The sequence below is a fragment of the Brienomyrus brachyistius genome, chromosome 12, assembly GCF_023856365.1.
Source record: "Brienomyrus brachyistius isolate T26 chromosome 12, BBRACH_0.4, whole genome shotgun sequence".
NCBI classification, from domain to species: Eukaryota; Metazoa; Chordata; class Actinopteri; order Osteoglossiformes; family Mormyridae; genus Brienomyrus; species Brienomyrus brachyistius.
This window is the reverse complement of record NC_064544.1, coordinates 2,206,240-2,229,854: the sequence shown is the minus strand read 5'-3', so window position 1 is coordinate 2,229,854 and position 23,615 is coordinate 2,206,240. Positions and strand designations below refer to the sequence as shown.

Sequence of the window (23,615 nt, the reverse complement as noted above, 5' to 3'; positions counted from 1 at the left end):
GTAAACCCCTCACCTCTTTCCTATAACACCATCATGTTTTATTGTCATGAACTGTCTCGTTTATCGATGCCCCCAGTCCCTGTTTACAATATACACACACTTGATAGGATTTGACATTTTTTTGGAGAAAGAAAAGACTACATGCATGGGTGATCCCCAGTTAAAACCCCTACGGGAGTAGTGGTTTGAGAGTGAGAAATTATTCCTAGAAATATAAAAATTATCCAGCGTGAAGAGAATGCTGCTTATGGGCTTATTACAGTAGTGGGGTCAATAAACATTTCTACTAATACGGAAAAAAGCGACATTAAATTACTAACACAACTCGTACATCCACCACTGATAAAAATGTCTAAATATTGGAAAGTTCAGGAGTCTTGCATTATTCTTATTTTTTTCTTGTCTTTCTTTTTCTGAGTTACTGTTTGGCTTTTGTCGTTTTTTTTGCAGTCAAAACGGGGGCAGTGTCACATATAAAGGTATAATGTCTGTTTTTGCATTCATCCGACGCTTTCAGACTCACACGCTCAAGCAAGAAATCTTACATTAAATATACATTATTCCATCATAAACCTGAAATTAGCAACATTAAAGTGTTGGGGTAGTCTGCAAACCCCACAGACTATTAAAAAGGTAATAAATCTGTTATAAATAAGCAAATTAGTGTGCAGACTTGTCCGGAACTGAAAATCTCACGATAGCCAGCTGACCAAAGTTGGGTTTGGTCTTTAGCTAATATTTGTAATATAAGCAATGCACGAATATTTTATTTTTACCATAGAAACTTGTAGCGTGTAAAAAGGTGACTGGCAACGCCGATGACCAATAAATGCTCTGCATCCGCACGTTAGTAACCAATCAGATTTCAGGAATTGGAGTCGCCGACAGCAGCGCTGCGTCCTCATTGACCTCCCTTCTAGTGCGTACCCCTTTAAGAACACCCGCAAGCAGCGGTCACTTTACTACGTGCCAAACTTCCGGTGCCACTTTCCCCAGCTGTTCCTCTCTTTCTCCCGACCGGCCCGCAGAAAATGGCGCTACTTACAACGTTCTTCGCCTTTCTCTACCACTTGCCACGTGTTTACCAGTGGCTGCTGAAGCCGTATTATGTCGCCTCGCTTGCCATGTCTGTCGCTTTCCTTGTGGTTCGGAAAACGCCGGGCATCTGCGAACACCTGTCGTCGCAGCGAGAAGACGGGAACTCCTGTGACTTTGACTGGGTTAGTATGCTGGAGGTGATACGTCCAGAAACTGGGGCAGTTATAAAGAATTAAATGTGTAGCGGTAAGATCATTTCCAGGGAGTTTTTGGACGGAAGTCGATAGATTACTATAACAGAAGTGCGCATGCGCGTGTGGTGGTAGCGGCAGCTTTGAAAAGTGTGCGGGTGTGTTTGTAATGAATGGGGGGGTCGTCTCGGTCACGAAACTAGGCAGCGTGCAGGACGTCCACCTCTAACCACGATCGCATGTTATACTTATAGAGAGAGGTGGAGATCCTGATGTTTCTCAGCGCCATCGTCATGATGAAGAACAGGAGAGCCAGTAAGTACCGGCTTTAACAAAACAATGAACCTTATTTACCGTCTGCACTCAGCTCAGGGCGCTGTTGTTATTGTTCACCATCATTCATTTGGCATAACTAAGTTGTAAAGTGTACGGTTGGCTAATCCGGCTGATTAATGTAGTTCTTCCCCTTTGACTCTCTTTTTTTTTAGTCACTGTGGAGCAACATGTGGGAAACCTCTTTCTTTTCAGCAAAGTGGCGAACGTCATCCTTTTCTTCAGGCTTGACATTCGCATGGGCCTTCTCTACCTGACACTGTGCATCGGTCAGTGCAGCAGCTCTATTTGAAATCACCAATATCCTTTTATATTATAATTATATACCTAATGACAACTACAGCACAACTTGGTTTGGTCTGAGTGACTGTGTAATATTTTGCGTATAGCGAACGCTGCCTGGAATAATCAGAGCGGATTTTTAAATAGTATTTTTACTGTACACATGTTATGCATGCTTGCCAGCACTGTCCTTCCAGGAACCCTGGTCATGGTTATTTCTGTCTGTTTCCGTTTCAGTTTTCCTGATGACATGCAAGCCACCCCTTTACATGGGCCCAGAGTACATCAAATACTTCAGTGACAAGACCATCGACGTGAGTGTGCACTGTGCCAGATGCAAAGGTCTTGTACTGTGGCCTCAGGACCGGTTAGCAGAAACTAGCTGGTGTAGCTCAGTGGTTTTCATTAACTTGGGCAGTAAGCCGATGCTCTCTGGTCCTGTGTGGGTGGCAGGAGGAGCTGGAGAGGGACGGTCGTGTGACATGGATCGTGGAGTTCTTCGCCAACTGGTCCCCCGAGTGCCAGTCCTTCGCCTCCATCTTTGCTGACCTCTCACTCAAGTACAGACCCCATGCGTGACATTTGCATGTGTATACACCCACCAGGCTTCGTATGTACATAGGTGCCACTGTGTGAGCCCCAGAAAAAAAAACACCTTGTCACTGTTTATAAGACTTTTACAGTAAGCATGGAAACCGGTAGATTCAGCTCTGCAGGACAGAGTACTCCTGTGATGCGTCTATAACTTTCCCACAGGTATAACTGCGCTGGACTCAAATTTGGAAAGTTGGATATTGGCCGATATGGGGAAGTATCCAATAAGTAAGTCTTATTTGTGAGTCTCATCTTTCCTATCCCCGCCCCTGTCTCTGCAGACATCTTTGAGTGGTATCGTGCTCTGCTGAAGTAATTCCCTCTTAAATACGCCGCCTTTCTAGGTACAAGGTGAGCACCTCTCCCCTCTCCAAGCAGCTCCCCACCGTGGTGCTCTTCCAGGGGGGTAAGGAGGTCTTCAGACGCCCTCAGATTGACAAAAAAGGAAGAGCAGTGGCTTGGAGCTTCACGGAGGTGAGGAAGAGGAGGCCAGTGAATGTCGTCATTTATCGCTGCACGTCCTCCGACCATCATACACCTCGTATGAAATGCAGTACTTTATGCCTGACCTTTAGCTGAGATGGTTTCATCCGCTGAATTCCTATTAAGCCAGTTTTCTTCCGTTCTTTGACTATACTAATTGTTACAAACGAAGGCTGTGCCAACTACAGATCCACAGGCCTTGTTCCTGAGTGGTTCCCTCTGTGGCATTCGGCTGCACCGCCCACACCAATATTAATTAATATCTTTATAGGATTTTTCCCTTCTGTGGTAATCCGACTCCTTTTTGCTGCCTGTAGGAGAATATAATCAGAGAGTTTAACCTCAACGAGCTCTACCAGAAATCCAAGAAGCTCTCTAAGGGGACGGGAGAGAGGTCTGTGGAGCCTGAGATTCCACCGGTGCAAGAAGAAAATGAGGGAGAGATGGAGGCCCAGGAGAGCAAGAAAGATAAATAGGTGAACACAACAGACGACTGCACCATGTCCTGTTCAATGTGACATCACAGTGGGACTGGATAGAATGGGGATTGAGGGCAATTAGTTTCAAGTCTAAAACACAATGGGATTTAAGACGATTCTTAGCTGCACTGTACTATTGTAATTTCCTTAATAGCTTAATTGTAAATCACTAATTTCTTGTGTTACTCTAAAACATTAACTTGCATGACTAGAATTACTGATTCAAAATCGTGGTAAGCAATCCTCTCTCCAAGTCCAGTCCCTTGTTAAATCCATTGTAGCTGTTCTGCACTGTGTGCCTGTTCTGAGTTTTTTTTTTTGGGGGGGGGGGGGGGGGGCACACATGGATACCACAAACTCATTCCTAGAATATTTATACAGTGAAGTTGCTAAAGAAGTCTTATTACTAAAGGGTTTGGTTTGTATTGTAGCAGTTATGACTTTTAATCTTTCGTAATTATTTAATCCTCAGTAACTGAAGATGCAGTGCTCTCCAATATACACTGCTGATGTTTGAGGGATGAGTTCATCTTGGTAATACTGTTGTGTATTTCATTTGGGTGGCTAATCCTGCACTGCTTTCCAGTTGTCCAGTGATTTCAGTCAGGTGCACAGCCTCCCTATAGCTGAGAAGGTGTAAGCTGCATTCTGTAACCTCATGCTCACGCCCATTGATTTATTCTGTAATGTTATAACGATGATCTTTAAGGAGCACTCCCGAAAATCAGTATTTGGTACGGACTGGTCACAGCTACTCCTTACTCCTGTTACTGTCAGTGTAATGAGCATGACTGTCATGCACACTCCCTGACATTAGGTCATCAAACCATTGTGGCTGTAGAGCAATTGTATTTACACTGTTATGACATGAGGTACCATGAGAATTTTTACTTCATATTAAATTATTACACCATAAGGTCCTTGTGTGTGGAATCTTTAAAATAAAGGGCAACCAATACCAGGGTGGGGGAGTTTGCAGAACGTGTCTACATGGACAGCTAGTGCAAAACTTTCAGCAGTTCTGGTTCCTCCATATCTTGATTCATAGAATTTTTGCACTTGTTTCTATTTGCACTCCATACACAATTGGTCATGTAGAGACTTTATTAATAATCTTTAATACACTCTTTAAGGCAACTTGTTTCGGTCATTTACTTGGAGCACCTCCAAAGACTGTTCCGAATGTTTAAAATAAAATAGACATTTTGGCCAGACATTCCCTGAAATGTCAACAGTTCCATCGCGCGCATCCCTGGCCCAAAGGCCGATCCCGTACCGGCTCACTCTTTCTACCTGTGTACGGTGTCATGTAGATGACAACCCACGTACACGTGAGTCTGCAGTGGTGGAAAACGAGGGATCCCTTCGGTTTGTGGAATCCAGCACGCATCTTTGGCTTAGACAGGCTTGCAAAACCGACAAGTGCTTATAGTACAATAAGTGACATGTAACCCACTGTGTATAAACACACACACACACAAATTATCAGGGCTGCTAAAAACAGGTCATATCTGATGCAGAATTGGGTGCCATTTAAAAAAAAAAAAACCTAACAGAAGTGTTCTCTTTGAAACGTGAACCGTTGAGTGGCTATATGTAAAACATAAGGTAATATTGTGGAAAGACAAGGTATATATGTGACAAGATAAATTAGTTTGAAACAATGTATACATTTGATAAGTATTGTGGTAATGTGTCAATGAGTTTAGCTTCCTTGCAATCAAATGACCCGAGAAATTGAAACATTGCAGAGATTATGCAATTGTGTTTATTTCCAAGGATTTATTGTGTTGCTCAGCCACAATGTCTTCCTCACTCACTCGCTATCATTCACATCTCTTTATGAAAACACCTGCATGTGTGCTGCCCTTTAACCTCTACAAAGCCATTAACCAGTTTGGTTGGTTGTCATACCCATGAAACATTCACTCGGGCAACAGGCTGCTGTGCATCTTGCAAATATCAAGCTTCCGTCAATAACGGGGAAATCCTAACTGCCGATGACAAGGACGACCGGCAAAACCTTAAAACTTTAACCCATCAGAATTAAAAAAAAAAAACGGTTACTTTTTGGTTTCTTGTTAAGTTGCGATACCTAGTGCCAGATTTAAAGCATCAACAGAAATGGCCTGGTATAGTTCTTACAAGATAACTTGCCTACTCATTTCTGCCGATTTTCTTCCTGATCAGCCATCGATCCATCCTTAAAGACAGAAAAAAGAAATTCTGGCTAATGCCGAGCGAAAACGTCGCAAACACCAAATACATGAATTTTACGCTACAAGAGACAACTTGCATACAATAATCCTTGATTTCAACATTATTCTCCGCAAAAAGTTACTGTGGCTGCAGTATTTCTATATGGCTTAACCCGCAATATTGGAGAAAAGCCCCTGATCATCCAGCCATCTTTGGGTAATAAATCCATTCGAGTCTGACTGATGCAACAACTGACGGAAACAAGCGACCCACTGACAACTCGCTACATGACCCATGACCTGCCTGGTATGTCTCCGACCAACTCGATTGGCCGAGACCCCTGCGGTGTTCATTTATGATAAACAAAATGAAAAGGGGGGAATTAAAAAAATTTCTGTGGAATCTAAAGAAACTTCTCAGGTCAGCAAAAAAAAAAAAAGTCTTCCATCGTCTTTGTGTCACTGCTCCACGTCTCTGCTGAAGTCGAGTCAGTGGTTCAGATGGCAGTAAATGGTCTCAAGGCGACGACAGTAGTGAGCGGATCCCGCGTTGAGGACGCATTAGCTACGTCTGTACTGCCACTTGGTCGAGAGCAAAGTTACGTCCTTACCCGTGCAGAGATTACATAAGAATGACTAATATAGCTTCATAATAAAATGTATGTATATATTCAATATTTCTCTGTGAAATACCAGCTATCTCAAAAAAAATAAAAAATAAAATTGCGGCTTCCAGTCACCGGCTGAGTGTCCTTTAACCATTGGTCACTGATCCTCAGGTCTCCGCCTCAATATGCAAAATCAAGGTGGTTCTCAAAAAGTTTTAGCAAACGAACTTGTAAATGTCTGTGAACCACAGGATTTTTAAAACGTGAAAACGGCAGGGTAGCTCACTGCCCACGATTCCACCTTTACTTGTTCAAAAGGTTCCACTGTTGCAAGGCGAAGCTGATTTTCCTCAATTCCAGAGTAAATCCATTTCTCTTGCAAACTGTTCACAAGGCCGTCTTTGACTTATACCGAAATCTCATAGGTGGTCCCGCCAACGCCAGTCACCTTCTTCACTCCTCCCCCCTGTTTGTGGGCGGGGCTAAGTGGAGGAGAAGCACTGTGATTGGCTGGTCCTGGTCTGGCGGAGGAGCTGACTGAATGAGGAGGAGGTGGAAGATGAGGGTGAGCAGATCTGGGGTGTCCATTTGACCGACTAAAAGACTTCATCTGAATCTCGTCCCTGGAAGAGGGGGAGATATGGAGGGATGAGAAAGGCAGGTGAGGGAATGAAGACAAAGGAGGACATGGGACATTAGTGCAACAGGCAAACGGGAGGAATTATATACAGTAATGGCAGTACACAGAACATGTACCACATACTGCAAAAAGTACCAACATGTAGCAGTAACGAGAACATTTACTACAAAGAAAATCACAAATGAGGACTGAAAAAAAACCTCGTCTGTGTGCCTAATGAAGATGAGGGTAGAGGTCAATGAATTCAATTCATACTTTGAAATGAATAGACAGAAAATAATTAACTAGCCTAAAATAATCTGCGGTAGTTATCAAAAGGTTCTTTGGACCAGGTTTACAGAAGAAGAAGAAAAAAAAAGTTGCGCTACGCCGTCTCAAAAGTGGACCTACACTCACATTCATTATTTACACGATCCAATGTACAGGCACAGAGAGCAAATGAGAGTTCAAAAGGAAAAGCATGTAACAAATCACAAGTAACAGTCAGACAACATAAAACAGAGGGAATTCGTATTTCATGTCCAGCAGTAAAATAAGCAAACATCAAATCAAAAAACGGCAGCCGCAAATTAGAGAAAATATGGCTCTATGTTAGCAAAAAAAAAATAAAAAATCCTGGCTGTACAAGAGACAAAGAAACAGCTGCAGAACACGACTGACATTGTTATTCAGTCGGAGCACAGAAAACGTTAAGAAGCCAGCGAGTGTGAGGAATGTCAGCCTGAAGCCAGAGCAGATCGAACGCAGCAGCAGCCGAAAGGCTCGCAGTGCACAGGAGCTCAAACTGCAGCCAGTGCGAGGTGTGCAGCCAAACTGCAGCCATGGTGACTATTACAGTAACAAAGATAAGAGAAAAGGAGGAAACACTCACAGAAAAGTGGGGAGGAGAAGAGGCTGAGGCTGCAGAGAACAGTACTCACTTTGGAGCCTGAATCCCACTACCGCTGCCGGTGACCCCCCCAGAGGCCTTCCTGCCCCTGGGGAGCGGCCCCTCCTGACACGCAGCAGCGCTGCCCTCCGGAGGTCGCGAGCGGTACTGCAGCTCAATGCCGGCACTAGTGTAGGAGAGCGACTTGCCTATGGGGGGGTGTGAAGGGCTGACAGGGGGGGCTGATGGAGAAGCGGGGGCCTGCGGAGCATCCGGGGATCCCAAGGAGCGAGTGCGACAGGAGATAGGTGGCGGCGGCGGGTCAGACAGGAGCGGGGTGCGGGAGAAGCGGGGGGGGCGGGGGTGGTGCGAAGGCTGTGGTGGCTGGTGGGAGTCCAGCAGTAAGTGCTCCCTCTCGGCGGAGGGGGGGCTGGAGGCACGAGCGTAGTGCTTCTGGGGGGAAGAGAGAAGGGCGGCAGAGGCCTGGTGTAGCTCGGACTCGCGCTGCTGAGCCGACAGGAAGGGTGAGCTATAGCCCAGCATCTGTGGGGGGGCGCTTGGCGGAGACAGCTCCGGGGCCGCGGACTCAAACTCCGGGCTCTCGGACGGGGTCAGCAGGCTATCGTATGAGAGGCTCCCGTTGCGGGGCGTCTGGTTAGCCAGGCTTTTGTAGCTCGTGGAGGTGGTGCCCTCGGAGTGCAGCGTGCCCAGTGCATTGTGGGCTGTGTGGGTGGAGCGCAGGCTGGAGGAGCGCGACGCCCCGCCCGACAGCACCATGGGGTCCGTGAAAGACGGGTAGGAGCGCCCCCCCAAGGAGTAGCCCGACATGGCAGAGCTAGGAACGCTGCTCATCCCCCCAGAGCCTCCGCCACCCCTCTCCCTGTCGCCCCGTTCCCGGTGCCCCGCCCTCCCGTCCAGACTGGGCTCCGAGCGGTAGCTGGGCTGCTGGCTCGACTGCAGGATAGACGAGGGCTCCTGCAGACTGTCCCCTCGATTCATCTGAGGGGGTTGCCAGGGTGTGGATGGGGAGGAGGAGGAGGAAAGAGAGCATTTAAAAAAAAAAAAAGGGAGCAGGAGCAGGTGGGTGGGATGAAGGAATAAGTAAGAAATGAAGAATGTTCATCTCAAAGTGAGCAGTACTACACACACACACACACACACACACACACACACACACACACACACACACACACACACACACACACACACACACACACACACACACACACACACACAGTACAGACAGATGACTGGAAACGCATTTATGCATGTAATCATTGCACCAACAGAACAGGGAGAAAAAAGAAGACACACCTACACACACACATACAGGAGCACAGCACAGAAGAACAAGGTGAGTTAATCCAGATCGGAACCCAAGGTGGGACAGGGTACTGAGCGACCACATGCAGGCAGGCAGAGGGCAGGCAGGGCACTTGGGGGGCCGCTTAGGGACGGGATAACCCTACAGCTAGGCACTGGTGCGCACACAGGTCCAAACATGCTCCCCAAGAAGGCAGGACCTGCGGAGCCCCTCGCATGCAAATGACTGCGAAGTTTCAACCAGCAAGCCAAAGACGGCATAATGAAATACGTATTTTCACAGAAAGATCATTCTAAAGCACAGCTGTGATTATGTATTATATATGCACACGCGAATACTTCTGGAATATGCATCCAGTTTATCAAGTTCTTTGAGAGCCACTGAAGGAAATTTAAGAGCCTTTGAAAGCCAGGCCATATGAGATGATTGCGTCAGAAGCAGGAGGCACTAAGACGCAAACAAGAGGACTCTGTGACCAGAAGGCTACTTGTTCAAGTCCCGCAAGAAGAACTGCTGACACCTCACTAGAAAAAAGTTTTAAATGTGTTTTAAGGCTGTTGGAGCATCAGACGTTGATGCCACACCCTCTGAAGCCTCAGCAACTGCTGAACAGCTGCCATTCCAAATTTACACACCAATTCCCCGCAAATCTTCATGAGCGAGTTATGATTCGTCTTGATCGAAGAACAAACTATGTAATAATAATGAATATATTTCAATTATGAGGGCTGGCATAACAAAATGGTTTTAAGAGGAGGAATGGGATGTAAATGAAGAGTGGGGGGAAAAGACCACGCAGCCATAAAAAATAAATGATCACAATTTTACCTTAATGATCAACTGACTGCCACTGATCGATCAAGAAAAAGGAAAATAAAATGAATGACCATTATGGGGGGAAAAAAGGAAAAACTGAACAAATGTTTCTGAAATATTTATATGCACATGCACACCTGCAGCTTTCAGTTTATACAGGATTACAGGAACCTAAATAAAACATTCAGTAGGTTAAAGTTCAGATGGTATCAAACTGGCACAGTTTGAGCTGAACTTTGAATCCAATGAAGAATTTCATGCTAATAAGATTGAACGAAACAGAAGGGGACTTGCTTGCATTCATCACTCAGTACCATGTGTTTACCGAACTCACGCAAACCGGACGAACGTCACAAGTGCAAGAACCGAAATGTTCAGGTAGCTGGACGCCGACACACTACCGCGTTAATATTGACCACCTCGAGCCGACCTCTTCCAACTACTGAACTTCACTGACCGAGGGAAGAGAATCACAGATGAAACACACACCGTGGGCCACTTAAGGAGAAATTTAACCAAACAACTCAAACCCTGGACATTGAACCTTTAGGACAAGCAGCCAGCCAGTTATGAGGCAAAAGTATAGTGCTGCTGCAACACAAGAAAGCTAAATTAAGACATCACCTACGCAAGGGTACAAAGGACTAAGAGAGCGCCTCCTGCTGATTACGGAAGAGGGCAAGCGTGTCAGTGCATCAACTGCAGCTGGGATCGGGTGCACGCCTTTCACTGGAGCTAGAGTGAGTGCCGTCGTCATGCGAGAAGCGGTCGTCGCCATGGACGTAGTTAATCATGCGACAGGGGATGCGAGCGCTACCTTGCCGGAGTGTGTGAGCGCGGTGTGGTTCTTCCCCGGGCTGCTGTAGGATGGCCTGTACTTGTACATGGTGGGCGTGGGAGGGGCGTCGCCCAGGAGACTGCTCTCTGCGGGAACCAATGAGCAAATCAAGGTTTAGCCGAGGCCACAGAGCAAAATGGCTGAGAGATTGTGCCGTCTGTAACACTCTCCCATTCTTACCCTCTGTGTTCCCCATGGACATCTGTCCCCTGGGGTGACCTGGGTATCTAAGCTCAGGCTTAGGAGGGGGAGGAGCCTCGGCGTCAGCCGACTGGCTCTCCATTGCATCCAGACTGCTCTTTGACTGAGTGAGGGAAAGGGGTGGGAGAGAGAGAGAGAGAGAGAAAGGCACAAGAGTCAACTTGGCGCAACAGCGACACTGCAGAGCATGTCTCCAAGTTAACGGTAGGGACTCGAGGTCCTGAAAGAGCAGGATCGCCAGCACCTGCAGGCACAGAACACGATGCCAAGCAGACATGGCACGGAGCCCCCGCCCCTGATGGCTTACCCGGGTGCTGTGGCCATCGACGCCATTGTTCAGCGCCAGCTTCGGCCTGAGGAATGGCGGCTGGACCACCACAGTTTGCTCCCTCCTCCACCGGCCCATGTATCTGGGAGAGGGCATTACGACATGGCGCAGCGGGTTAAAGGATGCCGCCGCTTCAAAACAAACAAGTGCTGAAACGAAAAGGGCAAACCTGGGCGCCTGAGAGCTACAGAGGACGTGCGAGATGTTCCTCCAGCAGCCATTGGTGAAGGGGTTCACGCCCCCCCTGAACTTTCCCGTCACCTGGAGGGGCACAGAGAATCACGGTCTGAAGTTGGGACTGCAGTGAGCTGAAGCGCGCACGTGTGTGTGCGTGAGAGAGAGGCAGAGAGAGAGAGAGAGAGGGTGTGTGACTGTGTGGGTGGAGAGCTAAATGGGTCATATTTGCTGGGATTATTAGGCATTTAGGGATTGACTCTGCCCCCAGCGCAGGTGCTCAGAATACCACCATTAAAATGTGAGGGAGCACAGAAGAGTTTTTTTAAACTGCCGATTAGGAGCATGACATTAACTGCTGGAGGTGATAATTAAGCTCGATCGGTGACAAACGATCAGCATTTTCATTGCCTTTCTGTTGCACTTCGACAGCTTACAGGAAAGAGTTCAAGCTGCACCATAGTTTTAGCCCATTTTAACTTCATAACATCGTTTTCAGTCATTTCTGAGGCAATTTTCCTAGTTGCGTGTTGACCTCAATGGTTGGGTAACTAAAACAATGAAGGAGATCACTAATTACCGAGTCCACGATCTCGCCGAGACCCACCTGCTCATTAGTCGTTCGGCCCCGGGCCACCAGTACTATGTGGAAGCCAGTAAGGCCGGCTACTGGGATGAAGAAGAGGCCAGCAACACACATGACAGCCATGCTGGGAGGAGCTAGATAAGGAAATGAAATCGGACAGGAAATTGTGCTTTTTTTTTGTGCGTTTTGTGCGAGTACAGGTATCTTGGAACGCAGATTCTTGCATATCCCATTTTGCTACCCTTTGAGCGACTCACAAACATGAACAAACAACGTTGAGAGAGAGAGAGAGAGAGAATCTTGAGGCAGGACAGGCCAGTTATCCCCTGGAGGGTTTTGGGGGGTTAAGGGCCTCTGTCAAGGGCCCAATATACAAAATAAGGGGGGTAAGATAAGAGACAAGCAATGCTGGGGCGAAAAAGTCGTGAGGATACGTGACGGCGGAGTGCACGCGGTCCAGCTGCTTCGTGTGGTACAGGATGAAGAGCAGGCCGAAGCCAAAGACGGCCATGATGTGGGCGGTCAGGGAGAGCAGGAACAGGAAGAAGTAGCGGTAGTTCCGTCTCCCGATACAGTTGTTGACCCAGGGGCAGTGATGGTCGAAGTCCTGCGGGGAAAAGCCTCAGTCAGATAAAAGACAACCAGATGGAGGCATGAAAACATGTACGACACAGAAAACAAAGATCCTTCTACAGAAGGTAAGATTTCTCCATCCGGGACACTAGTAAAGTGGAAGGACGGCCAAAATAGCCCACACTGGAGGGAATTGAGAAAGTTCAAGCATATTTCTGCATGTAAAAAGCCTAATTTCACGGCTCCTGTAGAGAGTCCCTTACAGTCAATTGAGATGTACGAGCGTAGGCAGATAACCAACCATACAAGCACTCCTATGATGGCGAGGGTGATCTGGCGCAGAGTCTATGCGAGCGACATGGGGCTACATCCACACTTGTGCCCTCGTTGTCGGGGTCGCCTACGGTGGATGAGGGGCATGTGAATCCACAAGGGCCGTACCTCCACACAGTTGTCGCACACGGAGCAGTGGGAGCAGCGGGGCGGCCGGTAGAAGCGGCAGGTGGAGCACCACTTCATCCGCACCTGGATGCCACGGATCTCCACCGTCTTGTAGAGCGGGGCGCGAAAGTCGTCCTCCTTGTCCTCGTCTTCCTCCGCTAGGAGAGACACTGATGTGTTAGACAGCCGGCCAGATGGACGGCGAGGCCTAAGAGACACTGGCTGACTCAGCCTTCGCCGAAATGCCAGTTCTGGAATGAAACCACCAGGCTGGTCATGGGCCAGCAGGTGACCCAGGATGGAAGATCTTGCATTATGCTGCACTCCAGTTTCTCCACTCACTGCATCAAGTGAATCTTTAACCAGTTTTTATTTCACATATGCGCATACATACACTTACAAGCATTTTATGTAAAGTTACTCATGATATGTCCATCCCTGTACATGAAAGACCTAACTGGGACACAAGTACGCATTCACCTTTAAAAACGATACGTGCGACAATCAATTGTGCCAAGTGTAAATGCATACTTGCATTTGCGCTGATATGAAAAGAAAATATACTGCATTTTAATCTTTATATGCTAACTCATTTGCGCTATACAGATTAAAATGCAAGGTATATTCTTGTCATAGCAGCGCAAATGCACATAAAATAAATACGCATCTGCGCTTTTACAAACAAATCGACTGTCCACGTATCGTTTTTAAAGCTGAATGTATACTTGCATACCAGTTATGTCCATCCCTGTTTATGTAGATCCCAAAGATAGTAGATTGTCCAATCCAAACCTGCAACCACAAAACTGTAACACCCATTGACGAAAAGTTAATGAATGTTTAAAAAAAGAGGGAGGGGGGGGTGGGGTGACACACAGTGTGAGGGGTAGATGAGAAGGTGGTGGGTACATGTTTTAATACCTCTGGGGAATATGCCGGGGTCCATGAAGGTGGCCATACAGAAGTTGGCGAGCACAAAAAGGAAGACCACGCCATTGTACAAGGGTATGGCCACGGAGAACTGCTCAGAAAGCCAGGGGCATCTGGGGGGGCAGAGAGCGAAGAGGGAGCGGAGGGTTAACACGGCGAGTGAGGGAGAGGACAGCACTTCCAGGCTGCAGTGAGGCTGGGGGGGGGAGGGGGTGCTAACCGCAAGATAACTACACAGACACTGCAGGGGGCAGGCATTCAAATGAGCTTTCCAGGGCTGTGCGTCTGGGTTTGTCTGAGTCTAGGGGAGGCTGTAGATATCAGTAAATATTAGCAGGTAAATCTACAGACATTTGTCTGGTCACAGGAAACATCCAACAGTCATGTCACAAACACCCATTATGTACACATAGTGGATTCATAACAAATATGTACATAAAATTACAAAATGTGCACTACATTAAAGAGGAAGGATTTACAAAGGGGTCCATTTCAATGGTCCATCAAATGGCCAAAAGAAATGAGACAAAACCAGTAACTGAGAAGGATTTTAAGGAGTGTCAGATGTTGGTCTAGTTTTAGCTGCACATAAATGGAACAAACTATAGAAAGAGGGAGCGAAGGAGCGGGAAAGAGGGGGAAAGTTAGCAATCTTGTGTCCGGCAGCCAAGTGGACAGCGCTGTAACGGTGCAGCCCATGACCAAGGAGCCTAAGGCGGGGCAATCTGAGCGGGGCTTTGGATAGGCTCGGTGATAAGGAATATCAGGCGCTTCACACATGTCCAGCAGCGCGCCAACGGGGTACTCACGTGAAGCAGAAGAAGAGCGTGGTGGCCCCCACCAGGAAGGCCGTGGCTGCTGCCACAGGGATGTAGCGGCTCGGCCGTAGCTGGCGGGGCAGGGAGGACTTGGGAGATGACGAGGGTCCACCGGCACCCCCACTTTTATCAACACTGGGCATCACTAACAGGGCGGGCACACAAACCCAGGTCCAAAGAAAACAAAAAAAAAGGAGGGAATATTTGGGTGGGGGTCAAAAACAGAGGCTAGTAAAAGGGGTGGAGAAAAGAAACAGCTGGGGATGAACAGGAGGGGAGGGGGAGAAACAGGATAACAGACTAAAATAAAATCTCTGGGGGGGGGTGAGCAGGGGGGGTTATGGAGAGAAAAGGAGTCTCCGCCTCCTCGCAGCGCGAGGGGAACACCAAAGCCTGGGCATTTTCGAGGGGTGGAAGGTAGGGGTGGAGGTGGGGGGTGGGGGGGTGCAAGCTGTAAAAGACCACCAGAGGGAATGCAGAGCTGTTTCAGGGTGAAATAAAAAAAATAAAAATTTAAATCACAGTGACAAAATCAGTCAAAGAAAAGGAAAAACAGAATTGAAAAAATTAATGGCACACTGTGTAAAAATGCTGCTTTGGTTTTATCAGTCCAGGTCACGTTTCCTTTCCGTTTTTAGATTTAATTTGAAGAGAAAAAGTCCAGTGAAGAGCTGGTTATGTCCAAAAAAAAAAAGTTACCAGCTTGTTTAAAGTCTGACAAAAAGAATGTTGTAATGGGAAAAGCTGGGCTTGATTTGTGCAAAGTATAGTTAAAATTTATACACCAATATAAAAATAAGTTAAATTTATAACATGGCTTTTGGTTCAATTAAAGGTCGAAATAAAAACCATAAAAAACACGTATAATCCTGCAAGCAAAATCTAGCTCAAGTTCGTGTTTTTCGCTGTGGATTTGATTAAATATCACAACTAAAATTTGTGCAGATGTGAATTCACTGTGACCTCAATGGTCATGCATTACACAGTGACTTGCATGCTGTGACTTTTCTCTTCACTGCAACATCTTCTGCCAGGGTTGCTCATCACTGCAGGACAGCTGTCAGACAGGTGAAAGTGACGAAATGTCAAACGAGCAATCCACTTGTGCAAAATCACAAGGGCTGAAAATGGCGATACCGGGCACCCAGGCCGAAATCAGAGACAAAAGACGTTTATATAAAAATATTTTTAAATCCCTGATAAACAACCCTGTAGGGGTTCAAGTGAATTGAAGTTGCAAATGTTCAGCACATTGAATTTGTATCTGCCTAATGATTATGATCAATCTTTATCTCCATGACTATCAATTAACAGTTGGCAACTTCAACTGAGATGATTCTGAAAAACCTCAAGCAAAAAGCAAAGCAAAACAGCTGCACGCACCAGTCAGTCAACCACCAGAGGTCCGCTGAACCCAGTCTCAGACGCAAGGCAACACACTGTCGAACCCTTCCATTAAAATAAATCCCAACACACCCAGCAGTTGCCTCCCACTTCTTCTCTTCTCAGCCCAACACAGAGCAGCGTCTGGAACTAATCAAGGTACAAACAGTCCTCCTTCCACTTAACCCTCCAATCGCCTACTTTAACATCTGACTTTTTGAGAAGCCGTTTTCTCTCAAGTGGATTTGACAAAATAAGTCCAAACGAAAAAAAAAAGCCTTCAAAAGATGAAGCTGATCTCTCTGGGAAAGTTTCGGTAAAAGTATTCAGAATTTGGAGGTACAAGAAGTTGTGTTGGATTGCAGTTCTTTTATTAATAAGGGGGAAAATGTACTGATTATTTTCTTGGTAAAGTGCTCAAGTTTATCCAAGTGTTTATGTGCAACCATAAAATATTTTGGTGACAAGATCAATGTGGCCAGAGGACCTATTGGCACAAAATCAGGGTGAAGGACAAACTAGGGGCTGCTGAACTTAGATGCCCCGAACATGGAAGTAAAGGTTTCCTTTTGTTTAAAATTACTTACTGAGTGAATGCAGGCACTTTCTCCCAACTCAATAGGTTCCAGTCAGTCTTAGGTGTTTTAGTTGGCAGAGCGGATCTGCTTTGTGCTTTTTCCAAGTGTGAACGCAGCAGCAACATAACCAACAGTGAATCAAAATGGCTTATCTCTCTCTTTTCCTTTCCCACAAATTGTATAGCAAAGGATGTGCTTCAAGATAAAAAATTAAACTTTGCACAAAAGAAAAATGTTACATATGTACTTATGCTTGGATAGTGCTGAGCTGTGATCAAATGTTAGAGGGGGATGCTGGATAAGAGAGACCATTCCAGGCAATATTTATAAATGCAAAGTCCTAAACTGGTGGAAATTCAGGGAAAAAGCAGAAAACTTCTGTATCTATAAATGGAGATCAAAGTTAGCGGAAGCATGTCTTGACAAAATTAAATATTAGTGGGGGGGGGGGGGGGGAATCACCACAACTTTATCCAATTTATAGCCCAAAAAACACAGGAAGAAAAACAGTACAAAAAATGATCCATGATGTGGTACTGAGTGGTGAACTTTATGCCATAATACAGGCTTCCTGAACTACCAAATACATCGATCGAAAAAAAGTATTTAGTCACTCAGTGATATCTAGGTCCATCAAAATCTGAAGTCACCAGGTCGACCGGAGAAACAGACGGTAAAACTTGATAATCCAGAGGAAGGCGGAGTAGTTGGAAATCCAGACAAAACCCAACAGGTTTGTGTTCTCAGTGGCAGTTTGGTTAGTTCTGGCGCTAATTCGCTTTTCCGTTGTTCAGACGTGCAGCAGTTTCTGACCCCGGGCAACGTATCGTTCCTGTACAAACCAGAAAGAGGCCAATGGTTGCCAACTGACGTCAAAAGCAGTTTGTGTCACTAAAAAGGCAACAGCACATAGGAAAACATACATCGTTTACTTACTGCTGTGCTACAAACAACAGGAAAAACATGAGTGAGAAAATCACATAACGGCATGCACGGCCAGTGACTCGACCCCCCCCACCACAAACAAGATAAAACCAAAAATCAAGGACTGTCCCCACAATACATATGAAACTAGCATGTGCAGCTTTGGCCTGTAGCATTCAGCTGTGCAGTTATTCAAACAGAAAAACCACTGCTGATAATTTCAGACATTAAATGTTCCTGCACACACCAACACAACTAATATTTCATAAATCATAATAAATATAACAAACTTACAGGCTTAAAGAAAACAGACAAAGCTTGCGTGCAATAAATTCAGGTCTCTTCTCTATATATAAAGCAACCAAAAGCAGCTTTCTTCCATGAACTGCCTGAGATTAAGGACACTGGTGACACAGGCTGAGGGCAGGGGATCCCTTTATTTTGTTCAAGGGAGGGGCCGTTTCGTTTGGGACGTCTAACAACGTTTCCGGTTTTCACCAGCTGCACAGTCACCCTACTGTTGTGGCCTCCCCGTGAATTGACTTTTTCAACACTCGTGTGTCGACACAATCGTATCGTTCCTCGTCTGGCACTGCTCAGGAGCCCAAGAGTGCCTGCAGCGCACGAGGCACCGCTGCACAGTTCTGGCAGTTTGTGCGAGTGCGCGCGTGTGTGCAAACACACAGAGGGAGACAGGGTACCTATGCGATGAGATCTGTTTAGCATACAAAAAAAAATGATCTATGCCTAAAAGATTTCATTGTTGTGAAACAACAAGTCAGCGCCTTGTTCAAACTGCCAGGTAGAAGAGACGGGTGACAGTGTGTTGTGGCACATAGTCGGCAGGAGAGGACTCTGCAAGGCTACCAGCAGAACAAACTCTGGCCGTGTGACTGAGAAAGAGGCACACCAATGAGTCAAACAAAAAACGGAAAAGGGAGCAAAAAGGGAGATGAAAAGATGAATCAATGGATTGATTGATTAAAAGAAAAACTACTTCGAGAAGACTGAACGAGATAAGAAGCAGGGCAGGGAGACGGATAAAGACCGAAAACTTTCTCCCCCATCACAGTAGAGTGAGGGCAAGGTCCTCCTCTTCCCTATGGTGCTCTGCAACGCTAGGCTTGGAAGCACAGCGTGACCCACTTGGTGGCTGTATTGAAACCTGATAGTGGCTCGGTCTGTTTCATCAAAACACTGACTCACCGGGAAAAGGGTGTCAACCTCTCTCTGCAAAGGTGAGACTGGATGTCGCGCACAGATACATACAGAGATCCTGTATGACACTTTTGGGCTGCTTACATCTAACCACTTTAATGCACTCATTTCATAATTAACTAATAAACTATCAAATGTAAAACTTCAGTCTGGGCAAATACTGACCTCATCTAGTATTTATTAAAATGAAAAAAATATCCAGCGATAAAACGGACAGAATCTACCTCATATTACAATTATATTCCAATGCTCTAAAATTCTGCATCACATGGGTCAAATGAAATGTTCTTACAGATGTCCTCAACCAGTGCCAAACCAATGCGAGTCCTCAGACTACAGCACACTCGTTTCCATATCTACGTCACGTTTCAACAGTAAACCGGCAGGATGAACTGGATTAGGTGTAGCAAGTTCAAAACTGGTCTTGTTTTAATATGATGTTTATATGCACATGTCAAAATATATATAAATGTTACTCATTTTAAGATTTAAAGAAACACAATTTGTATTCATTGTTAATAAACAGCTTTAAATGATAAAATATACATGAAGGCCGTGTTAATATTACTTAATCTACAAGTTCATTTCAATGACAGTGTAGACAATTTTTGGCAGATACCTATTTAACTGCCTACAACATCTGCAGGCAGCTAAACATTTTACATTATATAACAGGAAACTCTGCTAAGTTCTCCCATATTAGAACAAATATTGTCATGACCGTACAAGAACTCATTCCATTACACTATTAAGGTACACAGTGTATGTCAGGTGGGCTGGATGAGGCATGTCTCACATTTCAAAACAGATTCTATGATTAAGTTAAATCAAAACCGAAACCAGTAACTAAAGGCCGTCAGTAAAGTGTATGTACAAATCCATAGGTATGAGGTGTCAAACTCTGAGCAAGCTGCAGTGAATACTTATTAGGTTTTTTTTGTTAAAGCTGAGGTATTAACATAACATGCACCAAGATCCTACAAAACACTTTGCTAATGCTATAAGCAGTGGCGTTTAAGATTAACACGTGGCCAAAGCTACAGCTATAACGCTCACCGCAATCACAGAACTCTAATGTTTCAGGACCATTACGCAAGTGAAAGGTCGCAGAATCTAGGTCTCCACAGAATTCCTGAAATACATGTTTACCAAATATATTTAAATTACATAAAGCACTATATGACGCTTCTGCCAGTAACTGGTCTAAACTGGTCTAATTCAGAAAGCAATATTCAATAATGCCTGAGCAATGACCGGTGATCAGAGTAATCAGAATGTACACAGCTATAGAGAAAACAGTGTAACTAAGCAATTTCTCAGCATTTACTTGCATTTGAATGCACAAGTGGGTCAGTACTGAAATCAGTTTATCCAGGTACATTTCACACAATCAACTAGAAACAGAATGTAAAAACTAATGGCTAAACTGGGGGGAGGGAAATCACATTTGGCACAGGTTTTATAACTATTTCATTTTCTACATGCCAAAATAGTTACGTGGCTTAATATCGCCCGTGAAAGATATTAAATTTTGACAAGAGACACCATTTCTTCCATCCATCTCCCAACTACTTATCCTGGTCAGGGTTGCCTAGGGACCTGGAACCTACCCAGGACAGCATACAGCACATGCCTGGGGTATACCCTGGATGGGATGCCAGTCCATTGCAGGACACAGACACTATGGGTAACTTATAAAGGCCAACTAGCCTGAATAGGTGTATTCAGACTGTTGGAGTAATACCACACAACACTGGGAAAACATGCGAACTCCACACACATAGAAAGTGGGACTCGAACCCTCAACCCTGGAGATCTGAAGCAACAGTGCTAGCCACTGGGACAGACACCCACACAGCTTTCCATAGGCCTCTAAACTGCCTTCACTTTAAACACCCGGGATATAATTGTAGTCATCTGTTGTCCAGCCTACTTGTATTACATATAATCCCATGATGTTTCAGAGTCTAGGTCACAGAGCATTTGATGCAGTTATTCAAACGCACTTCAGATTTCACTCATTTATGCTCCTAAGTATTTTTTTTTTTACCAGAACAATGCTTGTGAGCTACCAGTGCAGAGCAAAACAGACCCTCCTGGCACCAGAACCAGAAACCAAAAGTCCATGCTCATAACTACTGTATCACCTGGATTTAAGCTTCCACATGACAGCTCTGCTTATATCTATATTAGATAAGCAGCACCTTCCATTAGGAAAACATTACAACGCAAAGTGGGAGTTCATTTACCATCTGCTTGCATCTCAAGAGACCTGTTTCCTTGACATGAAACAAGTGGTTGCACCTAGACTTCACATCTCCCACGATGTCAAGACAGTATAAAATCACCTGAATTTTTAACATCTTTCCAGGCCGGTTCATTACATTTAATAACCAAAAAGCAGGCACATCCGCATTTTAAGATTATTACAATACAGATAAAACACTATTTTGCATGCTTAAATCACAAATTCGCGTACATGATGATTGTTTAATATAATTTATTTGGTTCTTTAAAACGATTTCTTATTAGCACCATTAAAACAGGTTGCGCATGTCAAAAACCACTCTCTAAAGGTCCATTCCGCTATACGTCCAGTAAGTGCCTGATCACATATACTCACACCAAACAGTACGTGTGCAACGTTACTGGGATTTCCGCTGACAGTATATATGTAGCATGTTACACGAAGACTCACACTGTTCACAGTCGGTAAAGAGCTATATACAGTCACATGGAAACAATAGCAACAAACTAACCATCTTACAAAACGCCCAAAATGACTAAGTAATATGACACAATGTTATCATGATACCCGAAATTGGCGGAGTTTAAACAATTTCGTATCAACCAAAAGTTGATACGCGGAAAAAACAGATCTCCCACAGTTTGCATAATCGGTCTATTATTCAGCCACTTACGTATCGCCACGGCAGGAATTATTTAGCAAATTAAAAGCACGACCTTTGGCTTTTTGCTTCAGATTAGTATTTAACTGTAGAACAAACTATCTAAATATGGCTGCATTGAGCCATTTTGGTGGAAAATGAAAGTATGGTGTTTATGCACCCTGTCGATTTAAACAAAGTGTTAGGCTTTCAATACAACATACAGATCACATTCTACTTGCACACACATAGGCGCATATATATAAACGGAACGCTTTTCCAAGTAATTAACTGGACACGCCGCTTGCCCTCAAAATATACTGCTGGCAAAACGGTCTCTACGAATCCACGGCAACAAAATACCTGCGGGACCATGTAGGTGTGCGCCTCTGCGGACCCACAGGCTCTCCGATGATTCCCCGAAACGACGGACCGGTGCTCCATCGGCTGGGGCCGGGCGCGGCCGCGAAGCCTGGCTTGTCAGCGGGCCCTCAGGCGGGGATTGCCGACTCAGAACCACCTCCCTGTTCCCAAGGCTCCGCCAATGTATATTTTTAATCTTACTTTAATAAGCGAAAGACGCCTGCCTTCCTTAACTGCTAATGACAAGTCTGACTGAATACGTTTATTTTTATTGCACCTCCACGGTCCAGTGTCCCTTGCGAGACTGAGGAGATACCTGACGTCCAGTGAAAGACAGCTGCTTACAGACGCCTCGGACGTCTAGGTGCCCCACACTTTATCTTAAACCAGCTTATCCGATCAGCTCAAACGTTACCCGAAACGTGTCACTCGATGTCCGTGCGGTCCCCGTACACACACTCTACGACTCTAACAGGCTGATAAGGTTTAAACACGTTTTCACGTCTCCCCCTCCTAACCCTGTACAGATTTGCTCGCCAACACACCCAGGTGGCTAATCTATTTCAGCCCGAAACGGCATTAGCCGGGCGGCTAAAGCTTCCTAGCCGTGTAGCGGGACGGAAGCGCCGCCTCGTATTTCGCTTTCAGTCAGCCGTGTTTTGTTAAGGGAAAAAAGGGGGAAAAAACAACAACAAAGGCGAACAAAAGGTCTGGACGGCTCTCTACTTACACGGTACGTGCGGCTTTCGGGCGCGTCGCCTTCACCGCCGCCTGGCGAAGAACTTCCGCACGACGTTAGACATCTTGCGCTGGATTTTGTTTTAACTCCAGTAGAGTCGGGCAGCTAAGCTAAGCTAACTCTACAGCCGGAGAGAGCGTCTCGAGCCGAGCCGAGTCAGCCCGACGGCGTCATCCCAAGCCTCGCGACACTTCGCGCGCACCTAGGAGCCGCCCCCTCCACGACCATTGGCCCGTTCGCCTTGTCTATCACACGTGCCGCGTCAATAGGACGACGATACTGGTATCGACGCGGGTTTCCAGCCATACAGAATCGGGGACAGCGAGCTCTATTCCCGAAGCCAACAAACTTGCCTGAAACATTTGCGACGAGAGCTTGAGGAAAGCGGTAGTACGCATTTATGAAGTTGTGAATATTTTACCTTTTTAAATAGTTGGGTATGAGGTGGTGTTTTCTGCAGCAATAATAACATCTGGTTCTTCAAACAGTGCGCCAATTTTAAGTTTACAAATGAGCAAAGTATTTTGATTTTATCTGTAAAATCATGTATGAACTTCAGTGGAATTACATTATGCAACCTGTTTCCTTTCAAGAAGAAAAGGCAGCACCGCACCTTCAATGTTTTGTTTTACTTTTGTTTGGAAGACATCATGGGTGAACTTTTTTTCAAGAACGTAGTGTTTGAGATGTCTGTAAAAGTTTGTCATCATCGATCCGGAGACAAGTCCTAAAAGTCTCGCAGGTGTGAAATTCTGACCACGATGAACATAAAATAAAGC

General features: G+C 45.6%; 2 protein-coding genes across 6 annotated transcripts; one reads left to right on the top strand and one right to left on the bottom strand.

Annotated features, from left to right (window-relative positions):
- The first annotated feature begins 913 nt into the window (after window positions 1-913).
- Window positions 914-4,316, top strand: LOC125704704 (thioredoxin-related transmembrane protein 2-B-like). Its single transcript, XM_048970659.1, has 8 exons — window positions 914-1,220; window positions 1,484-1,544; window positions 1,718-1,831; window positions 2,082-2,158; window positions 2,298-2,404; window positions 2,601-2,666; window positions 2,783-2,912; window positions 3,239-4,316. The coding sequence occupies exons 1-8, from the start codon at window positions 1,032-1,034 to the stop codon at window positions 3,395-3,397; spliced, it is 903 nt and encodes a 300-aa protein (XP_048826616.1). The 5' UTR covers window positions 914-1,031; the 3' UTR covers window positions 3,398-4,316.
- Window positions 4,317-4,486: 170 nt separating this feature from the next.
- On the bottom strand, window positions 4,487-23,012 carry LOC125704669 (palmitoyltransferase ZDHHC5-A-like). 5 transcript variants are annotated; one of them, XM_048970588.1, is made up of 13 exons: window positions 22,828-23,012; window positions 16,714-17,536; window positions 14,735-15,800; window positions 13,917-14,038; window positions 12,996-13,153; window positions 12,416-12,588; window positions 12,003-12,105; window positions 11,391-11,482; window positions 11,201-11,303; window positions 10,873-10,996; window positions 10,672-10,778; window positions 7,767-8,713; window positions 4,487-6,829 (listed from the first exon to the last, which is right to left on the bottom strand). In XM_048970588.1, the coding sequence occupies exons 3-13, from the start codon at window positions 14,884-14,886 to the stop codon at window positions 6,613-6,615; spliced, it is 2,298 nt and encodes a 765-aa protein (XP_048826545.1). In that variant the 5' UTR covers window positions 14,887-15,800; window positions 16,714-17,536; window positions 22,828-23,012; the 3' UTR covers window positions 4,487-6,612. The 5 variants fall into 5 exon arrangements, with proteins under 5 accessions (XP_048826545.1, XP_048826544.1, XP_048826546.1 ...); XM_048970587.1 differs by having other exon boundaries at window positions 14,735-17,536; XM_048970589.1 differs by lacking the exon at window positions 16,714-17,536.
- Window positions 23,013-23,615: the final 603 nt, after the last annotated feature.